The sequence below is a fragment of the Stigmatopora nigra genome, chromosome 22 (genome assembly GCF_051989575.1).
Source record: "Stigmatopora nigra isolate UIUO_SnigA chromosome 22, RoL_Snig_1.1, whole genome shotgun sequence".
NCBI lineage: Eukaryota > Metazoa > Chordata > Actinopteri > Syngnathiformes > Syngnathidae > Stigmatopora > Stigmatopora nigra.
In genome coordinates, this window is record NC_135529.1 from 577,161 (window position 1) to 587,238 (window position 10,078).

The window sequence follows — 10,078 nt, forward strand, 5'->3', positions numbered from 1 at the left end:
CCGTTCGGAGGCGCGGCTATGGTCTTATAGGGCGAGTGACGTCATTGCCAAACTTCTTAAACTGTTGATTTATTTTTCTTTCTGTTACTGAAATTACATATCATCATCATTCCATATTAAAATATTATACGTTGCTAATGTTTTTTAAATAGTAACACGTTTTTATTCTTTGCCAATAGGTGGTGGTATTGAATAGCAAATGTGATTGGTCAACGCCCATCACGAAGAGAAAGAAAACAAGGTGGAAAATATAAAGCCGGAAGAGAACTTTTGTGATCATAGAGCAACTTTTCTTATTAACTTTCCAAAATCTAAATGTGTTGTATTTGTCAACATTGAGTGGGTGCATTTTTTAAATAATTGCATTATTTTTTGCCCTACTTTTGCTGAAAACAAGCGGAGATGGTCTCCACCATTGCGAACGTTGACGTGAAGCAGGTGAGAAATCCTAAAAAGAAAACAACAACAACAAACATGTGACCAAACTTCATTTGAAAAATAAGTATTTCCTTTCTCGTGATGTATTGGATAAAGCAGAATTCTATTATCATGCATGCAATTACAAGAAATCTTTCTGGATTTTATTTCCCCTTTCAGATGGTATATTGTTGATAAATTGTGCAAATCCACTTCAGACCTGCTATTTTTTAACATTGCATATTAATTCTAAAAACCTGATATTCTAAATGTTGTATTTTGTAGAAAATTTTGCTCTCGAATTGTCCTATAAAGCTGCTATATCCGATATCTTCTCATGAGGGTTGCAGGGGTGCTGGAGCCTATCCCAGATAACTGTGGGCAGGAGGCGGGGTATAACCTGCACGGTTCGCCAGCCAATCACAGTGCACATATAGACAACCTTTCACACAATCGTTCTGTAAAAAAATAGTCCTTCAAAATGTTGACACATTTTTTGAGAGGAAAACCAAAAATTCCAAACTGTACATTTCTTAAATTTTTGCTTTAAAATAAAACTAAGGTGAATTAAATATCAAATAATTGTGTTGTTGGTGTTTTTAGAAAGATTCTAGCCAAGCGCTGGTCATCGCCATCTCATGCTCGGCGGTATTGGAGGACACTGACGAAGATGATGGCAAAGACCAAAGTTTGGGTGCGGCCCTTCCATTGTTGGAGGTAGGTGCAACCAAAAGAAATGTTTTAAATAAAGATTTGCAAAATTTACATCTCTGCTCTTTTAAAATGATTATTTAGGCCCTGCAGACTGTGAACCAACATCTCGTGGCGGCAAATTCTGCCGAGTCGCTGCTTTTTGATGTGCTTCTGGTAACCACAGACGAGCGTCAGCAGCAGAGTGCTCGCATCGTGAGCAGCACTAAACATCACGGTACGCCCTGAGCATTCACTTGATCCAAATGAATCCACTCTTTTCAAGTGCCAAAGTATTATGCTATTAAAAAGTTCCATTCATTCAAGTTCAATTACTGTTTTGGTCAGTAAAATGTCAGAAAATTGTCTGATCATTGTTTTCCGATGTAAAACTCCAAGACATATTTTAAGTGATTGTTTTCATGTTTCTGGAGGATCAGCAGAATCTGAAAATGTTTACTGTTGAAGGACTGAAATTCCAAGGTTTAAACAATGATGTTAACTGCGTCTCTAAACGATTGATCATCTATCAAAGTACAGTTGTTGGATAAACTAGTTCTTCTCTGTTGTTAGTGTAAGTATAGTGCAATTGAGCAAGTATAACAAGTAACAATTTATTCAAATTATTTTTGCCCCTTCTTGGTAGTTGTCACCTTTTGTGTTTTGTATTTGATGTTGCAGGCCTAGAGGTGAGCCGCTTCTGTTTTTCGGGAAGGGAGGATTTTGTGGAGAGTTTACTCGAAAATCAAGTTCAGCTCTTCTTGACCGCGGAACCAAAGGAAGCGGCGCAGGCTTTGCAAAAAGGTGCGTAAAGCTGCCAGTGGTGCAAGCAAATCACATTGTTATTACCTTATTAATTAAGAAATTGGACTTCAGAAATACGGGAAAGAAATGTTTAGAACTTTTAGAAGCTTGCAAAACTACAAGATCCCTATTGTTTTTGCAGGTATTCTCTCAGCACTGTTGGGCCATCAAAGTTGGTCGAGCCCATCCGAGCAGCTTCGTGTATTGTTTTGCGACAAGGACGTCATCACAACAACACCAGCCAATCTCGCGCCAGCCACTCAGGTAACAATAACTAGAGCAAGGTCACCAACTCCAGTCCTGGAGGGCCCCTATCCACTCTGTTTTCCAAAGGTTTCTGCCCACACAATCCTGATACATGTGCAAACTCTTCCCAGAAAAATTGAAGTTACGGATAAGGAATGAGCTATCATAGGCTGTACATTGTACAATACAGTGTACATAAATGATTAAATACATACATTTTATAAGTGTACATATTTGTAAAAGTGGGCAATCTGGCAGATGGGTGGTTAGCGCGTCCGCCTCACAGTTCTGGGGTCCTGGGTTCAAATCTAGGTTGGTCCACATGTGTTGAGTTTGCATGTTCTCCCTGGGCTTGCGTGGGTTTTCTCTGGGTACACCGGTTTCCTCCCACATTCCAAAAACATGCATGGTAGGCTGGTTGGACACTCTAAACTGCCCATAGGTATGAGTGAGAGTGTACGATTGGATGGCCGACTATTTAGCATGTCCCCAGCCTCGTGCCTGAAGACAGCTAGGATAGGCTCCAGCACCCCCCCTAGGGAGGATAAAGGGGTTAAGAAAATGAATATGTTCAAAAGTACATAAAAAGTTGCTTGTAAGAGGCTAACCTGCTAACATTGCTCCATGTTTGAACAAATCCTAACAGCGTTTCTGGTCCCAGTTGGGCGCAATGCGGGAACGTTTCGGTGTCTTGGACAGTCCCGTGAGTATTTTGGTGATGACAGCACACGGCGGACGCCAAAGGTTAGGCGACACATTGGTGACGCTTCGCTCCCATGGCGTGAATGCCGACGAAGCCCACTGCCTGGCCGGGGCCCCTCAGGGGCCGGTCTTGGACTTGCTGCGGCCTCATTTTCTGCTTGGTGACGGCGACCTGAAGTGATAATGTCAATGTTGCTCAGTATCTTTACTGCATTTTCACCATTTTTATAAATGGGCTCATGGCTGCTTGGGTTTGATTTTCTTCAATGAACTGTACCTGTTTTGAGGCCAATATTTTAGTCTTAATTTAAGAGAGTTTTGCCCTTGTTATTGTTGCTGCGATGTAATAAAATCCCAAAGAGTTGTATTACTTTATCATTTCTTTTGTGAGTGTTTGTGTATATACACACCATTGGTTTTGTTACTCTTATTCAACTGAATGAATAATATATAAAGCAAAATAACATTTTAACAGGAATACATTTAATACCATTAAAATTCCTATAAGTGAGGCCATTGTATATTATACTCAGGGAATTTCATCTTTATATTCTGACCTTGATGCTCCCATTTTTTTGTGAGTGTTTGTATATAAACACACCCTTGGTCAAAAGTTATGTTACTCTTATTCATCTGAATGAATAACATAAAGCAAAATAACATTTGATAAGAATAAGAATACATTTAAAAACCATTAAAATTCCAATGAGTGCGGCCATTGTACATTTTACTCAGGGAATTTCATCTTTATTTTCTGGCCTTTCCTCCGCTTCTAGTTGAACTGAAAGGGGGGTGGGCAAACTATTCCACTAAAGGGCCGCAGTTGGTGGAGGTTTTTAATTCCAACCCATAAAGAGGACACCTTGTCACCAATCTGGTGTCCTACAATTGCAATCATTGGATTGCAGTAAGGTGCTTCTTGTTTTCTGCAGAAATCTTATTGGTTACAGTGTCTTTCCTGGATCGGTTGCAACTAAAAACTAAACTGCCCCTAGGTTTGAGGGTGAGCGTGAATGGTTGTCCGTCTCCTTGTGCCCTGAGATTGTCTGTCCACCGATTCAGGGTGTCCCCCAGCTGGTGCCCGAAGTCAGCTGGGATTGGCTACAGCACCACCCGCGACCCCTGTGAGCCTAAGCGGCGCAGAAATTGAATGAATACGAAAAAATAGGATCAAATTGATGCACGACTAGACTGTAAGGAGACTTAAGTGAAAATATGTATGATAACCTTTGTTACAGTACTTTAAACATCAAAAAAGACTCAGAACTACAGTATAAATAAGACTTCTTTGGTAGTATCACTTTAAAACTAGATACAATCTCAGAGTAGTACTCAAACAAATGGCCTGTGTGTTTTCCATTGCATTATGAAGTCAATAAAATAAATAAGATTAAAAGAGTAAAGTATAAAGCACGTGTTATTCCCTGGTTGTTGTGGGTTTGTACTGAAACGGGCGCATGCGCACTGCGAGTGTCTGTATGTGCGTGCATGAGCGCGGGTTTGCAAGTGGGTGGAAGGGCTGAAGGACAGCCGCAAATCACTGCTCTTAAGAGGCTTTAATCGGCTAATTTGGCCTCCCAGCCATCGGTGACCGGCGGCTGACTCAACAGATAACACCCGAGTTGAGTGCACTTTCCATCGGGCACTTTCAGCCCATGAAGCGTAAGTCTTCTGGAGCTTTTTTTTCCACTCCCCGCAACTTCTCTCGGTCAAAATGTTCTTTATGAACTACACCAGTGATCCCACAAGGATATTTGGGGTGAGTTTTTTCATCTAATAATAATCGGAGTACTTTCTCAACGGCATGGAGCTCAAGCACCACCCGCGACGTCCTTCATGAGAGCCCCCGGGGACGCAGTAGAGGGGCCTCCGCCGCCGCGGTGGTGGAGGCAGCGAGGATGGAGATGATGGACAACGCCACTGCCGTGGGCTCTCCTCCCCTTGCGGGTGGGCACAACGTGGCGGCGCTGCTTCTGGGCGTGCTGCTCATCGTGGTGATCATCGCTGGGAACGCGCTTGTATGCATCAGCGTGCTGACCGAGAAAGCCCTCAAGACCACCACTAACTACTTCATCGTGAGCCTGGCGGTGGCCGACTTACTGCTTGCAGTGCTCGTGCTGCCGCTTTTTGTCTATTCCGAGGTGATGACTTCTATCAATTGTAACTTTTACCAATTCCCTCCACTACTATTTAACCAAACAACAGAACTATTATTACTCTAACACAACCCATTTATATCTGAACCACTGTATCTTCCCGGGTTCGAACCCAAAACCCTAGAACTGCGAGCCCGACACGTTAACAACCTACCCCTAGGCCGCCCCAACCCATAACTTTCTCCTTCATTTTTTTTCTAGACCATGTAAACATTTATTCTCTGAACCACTTATCTTCACAAGGGTCACGGGGTGCTGGAGCCTCTCCCAGCTGACTTTGGGCACCAGGCAGGGGACAACCTTAATTGGTGGCCAGCCAATCACAGGGCACGAGGAGGCAAACAAGCATGCACGCTCACACTCATACCCATTGGCAATTTGGAGTGTTCGTCCTGCCTATCCTGCATGTTTTTGGGGATGTGGGAAGAAACCGGAGTACCCGGAGAAAAGCCACACAGGCCCATGGCACTAATACACTTCTCTAATGTTGGAATATTTAAAGTAGAGCTGACCTTTACTAAAAAGACTCAAACTAAATGCGGCACAGATTGTTGATTGTTGTACAATTCCTGTAAAAGCTAGTTTTTTTAATGTTATCTTTCTAATCTTGCATGCTCCCTACTGACTGCGTGTATATGTGTGTCCCAGTTCCAGGGAGGCATGTGGACACTGAGCACCGGTGTGTGTGATGCCCTGATGAGCATGGACGTCATGCTGTGCACAGCCTCAATCTTCAACCTGTGTGCCATCAGCGTCGACAGGTATGTGGAAGTGACCTGAATTCAAACTTTCCAATGACTTTAGGGCACAAACTTGAGTTATGAGCACTAGATGTTACGAGTGTGTGGCAGGTCAATTTGTCTCTCCTTAGTTTAAAGTTTAAAGTTGAAAGCTGTTAGTCAAGTATACACTAAAAACTTCAAGTGGCTTACCAAAAAACACAGAATGAAAGCCATAAAAAGAGCAAAACAGAGAAAATTCCTATTCAGTCTAAGCATGAAAACTATTGAGGATAAACCCTAGTTAAACACAACACCCGGTTAAACTCCAATCCTGGATTAATAAACACCACACTTGAATAAAACAAGGAATTCATTTTTTCTATTCTGCGTATTGATGGAGTCAGATATATCCAGGGATTCAATAAGAATTGGAATTCAAATGACATCACAAGAGTTACAGGGGTGCCGGAGCGTATCACAGCCAACTATGACTGCACAATAGCTAATATGTACACCCTGAATTGGATGTCAGCCTGGACTAGTTGCTAGTCAGTTATAGTGCACAATAAATGAACGTAAACAACTTTAAAAACATAAATGTGTACATAATGTACAACAAACATGTCCATTGTCACTTGCTTCTTCCTTTAGGGCACTACTATATATAAGTGCATTATAACATTGTCAATAAAAATCCTTGAAGCAGTTTTTTTTTACTTTTGTTGTACCAGGAGAGAGGCAAGGTGTTGTAACCAACACTAGAAAGCATTTATTTTTTGAGCGAATACAGGACTGAGATTCTGTATTATTATTTATCCAATTCCATCAGGAGTCTTACAAAGCAAACCAGCAGCACTTAAATGAATTTGCAAAGCAGACCGTTTGCTGGTAGTGGTGGGGTGGGGCGGCAAATATGCCCCCAAACGCCCGCCCGCCTCCTAAACATTTGGATGTTTTTCCTGTAAAAAACATAGCCAGCGCGAAATGAGATTATGGCCATGTTGAGGGATATCGCTTGGGGCCTGGGGACCTCAAAAAAGCGCCTCCAATCTTAACCACTTATGCTAGAAAATATGATTATGGCGCAGACGGACGGTGGCCAAGCTGATGATAAATACCAGTAGGACAGAGGGGCATTATTGGGGGAGTTTGAAGGACTAAGGGAAAGAAAACAGAATGCGGGAAGTATAGTGAACGAGTGGTTAGTACGTCCGCCTCACAACTGCGATGTCTTATGTCGTTCCTGTTTAATTTTTACTGTGATTTATCCCACATTTTGAAAATATGTTAGCGAAACACTTATTAGTCAATATTTATTTGTCTATATGTGCCCTATGATTGGGTGGAAACCAGTTTTGTCTAAATGTAGTTTAAAAAAACAAAACAAAACACAGACGTCGTGATCTAATGACTTCACCTGTAATTCGGATTAATTAACCCAAACCTAAACAGAGTAGCAGCTGAATGGTTAATGCGTCGGACTCACAGTTTTGGGGTCGACGGTTCGATCCCAGGTTGGTCTTTACTGTGTAGTGTTTGCATGTTCTCCCTGGTCTTGCGTGGGTTTTCTCTGGGTACTCCGGTTTCCTCCTCACCTACGCCCAGAGCACCCTATGCAGCAATATGGCAAATTAAAAAAGTAAATGGAACTGAACAGGGAACATTTCCATTTTACCTCTGGCCAAAACATTTATAAAATGATTGATTTCAAGATAGAGTAAAGTATCTGATCCATTATTGGATAAACATGGAGGTGGGGGGAAGGGGTTCTTTCACTACCATGGACAGCGATAAAAGTTCAATACACATCACCTGGGAAACTTGATAGTAAATTATCACTCATTTCAACCTCATTGTCGAGGATAGACATCTCTGAATTGCAGCCAAATAGTTCATTGCTTGTCAAAATCAATTCTAACTCCAAAACACAATGTCATTTATTGTAGTCCACCACCACTGAGTACTTTTTGGGGAAAAAAGGGGAGGTTGTGAAAAGTGTATTAAACATTTTAAAATAATTGCGGGAAAAAAATGTTGTCTGGGTTAGTATGTTCTCTGATAATAAGTTTGTTTTCACAAACATTGACCAAAAAAAAGAAGAGAGAACATAACATCAAGTATCTTTGAATGTATCTGCATTTTTTCACCCAAAAACGGATGATCACGAAACCTAAGAGCATTGATTCCAATGGTGTGCTGGTCTGCAGGTTCATCGCGGTCCTCATCCCGCTCAACTACAACCGCAAGCACGTTGACTTGCGGCAGACTGTCTTGTTGTCGGCCACGTGGGTGCTGGCCCTGGCCGTGGCCTCTCCTGTCATGCTAGGCATCAACAACGTGGAGGGCCGCCATCCTGGCGAGTGCAAGCTGGAGAACGCAGACTACGTCCTCTACTCCTCCGTGTGCTCTTTTTTCATCCCGTGTCCCATCATGCTGCTGCTCTATTGCGGAATGTTCCGCGGACTGCGGCGCTGGGAGGAGGCGCGCAAGGCCAAGCTTCGCCGGAGCATCCAGGCTTGCCGCAAGCTCCGCGAGGCCAATGCCGCCTCCCTGCCTGCCGGCTTGCCGCCACTTTTGCCGCCCGTTATAGAGAGGGAGCCGGCGGAAGAACCGGACCCGACCGAGACCACCGCCTTCCCGCCCCCGAGCCGGGTGCCGGCAGTGAGCTTCGCCGAGATGAAGTTCAAACCGGAGCCAAGGCGGAGAAGTCGAGCTAAGATCAACACCCGAGAGAGGAAGGCCATGAAAGTGCTACCTGTGGTTGTAGGTGAGGACCAATAATATACTACTCTGACAATTTCCTACAGTTGTGCGATATAGTGTACATATATGATTAAATACATACTTTTTTCTAAGTATACATATGTGTAAAAGTGGGCGATTCGACCGATGAGTGGTTTAGTGTTCTGGGGTCCTGGGATCAAATCCAGGTCGGTTCATCCATGTGGAGTTTGCATGTTTTCCCCAGGCCTGCATGGGTTTTCTCTGGGTACTCCAGTTCCCTCTCACATTCCAAAAACATACATGGTTGGCTAATTGGACTCTCTAAATTGCCCCTAAGTATGAGTGTGAGCGTGAATGGTTGTTTGTCTACTTGCGCCCTGCGATTGGCTGACCACCAATTTAGGGTGTCCCCCGACGCTGACCGAAAGTCAGCTGGGATAGGCTCCAGCACCCCCGTGAACCTAGTGAGAATAAAGCGGTTCAGAACATGAGAGATGAGATAAACTATAAATAAGTAACTACAAATCTCGTTGATATTACCTTAATACTACTCAACACTGTAGTAGTTTAGAAAAGTATCACTTTTACTGGCATAGGCTCCAGCACCCCCCTGATCCGTGTGAGGGTTAGCCATATAGAAAACGTATGAATATTCTCTCTCACTGTTCTGTGTAAAATGTCATGGAGATAAAATACAAGGCAGAACCTAAACAGTCAGTTTTCCACACTGAATGACAGAAAATGTATAGTGCCTGCGTATAGAAGCTACTGAACGTCATCCCTCCATCTTTGTGGCACAGACACCTCACCTCCACCTGCGATGAGTTTTCAAGTAATCAATGTACGCCCGTGAAGTGGTCATCGCCGGCGTTAATGCATAGAAGTGCTGTAGCACGAAAAGGCTAATCCTACAGGCCTTTAATCTCCAAAGCCAATTATCAAGTAAATGCTGCTCAAATGCCAGGCCCTATGGAAAATATGTAATAGAAATTTCAAGAACATCACTTGCCACAGAAGAAATGTTGGTAATGAAGGTTTCCCCCAAGACATCATACGGACCCTTGAAGTGGTCCTTGAAGTGGAGAGCTTTTATTCTAGGAATGAACAGCTCCTCAATGACATTGATGTTCACTTCAATGTCAAGTGCCATTTTTTTTTTACTTTTACTCACCTGTTTTCATTTTTGTCCCTCAGGTGTGTTCTTATTGTGTTGGACGCCGTTCTTTGTGCTGCATACTGTGCGCGCTCGCTGCCAGGCGTGCGAGATACCGCCCGCTGTCATGAGTGTGGCGACCTGGCTCGGTTACGTCAACAGCGCACTCAATCCCATCATTTACACCGTCTTTAACACGGAGTTTCGACGCTTTTTCAAAAACTTTCTACGACGGTGCTGCACCTTCCGTTGCCACGCCGCATCAGCGGGTTAGGATTTTTTTTTTTTAGATAAAATGGAATATTCTTCCACTTTCTAGCTTCTAGCGCTTCCTGAATTCCTACTTTGCAAGTTTTAATGCAAACAAGCTGGAGTTGAAGGAAAAAAAGTGAAAGAATGGAGATTTGCGCCTCTTCATTTTGTAATTCTAATTCTGTTCACAATAAAAGCAATCATCGCAAATC

At 43.1% G+C, this 10,078-nt stretch overlaps 2 protein-coding genes across 2 annotated transcripts; both read left to right on the forward strand.

Moving 5' to 3' along the window:
• Positions 1-196: 196 nt before the first annotated feature.
• LOC144215805 (cytosolic 5'-nucleotidase 1A-like) lies at positions 197-3,226 on the forward strand. The gene is made up of 6 exons (XM_077744961.1): positions 197-438; positions 1,021-1,134; positions 1,213-1,345; positions 1,789-1,911; positions 2,054-2,175; positions 2,804-3,226. Exons 1-6 carry the CDS (start codon positions 403-405, stop codon positions 3,038-3,040), a joined length of 765 nt encoding a protein of 254 aa, XP_077601087.1. The 5' UTR covers positions 197-402; the 3' UTR covers positions 3,041-3,226.
• Positions 3,227-4,348: 1,122 nt separating this feature from the next.
• Positions 4,349-10,076, forward strand: LOC144215520 (D(4) dopamine receptor-like). The gene is made up of 4 exons (XM_077744513.1): positions 4,349-5,000; positions 5,664-5,776; positions 7,945-8,504; positions 9,656-10,076. The coding sequence occupies exons 1-4, from the start codon at positions 4,758-4,760 to the stop codon at positions 9,886-9,888; spliced, it is 1,149 nt and encodes a 382-aa protein (XP_077600639.1). The 5' UTR covers positions 4,349-4,757; the 3' UTR covers positions 9,889-10,076.
• The last annotated feature ends 2 nt before the right edge of the window (positions 10,077-10,078 follow it).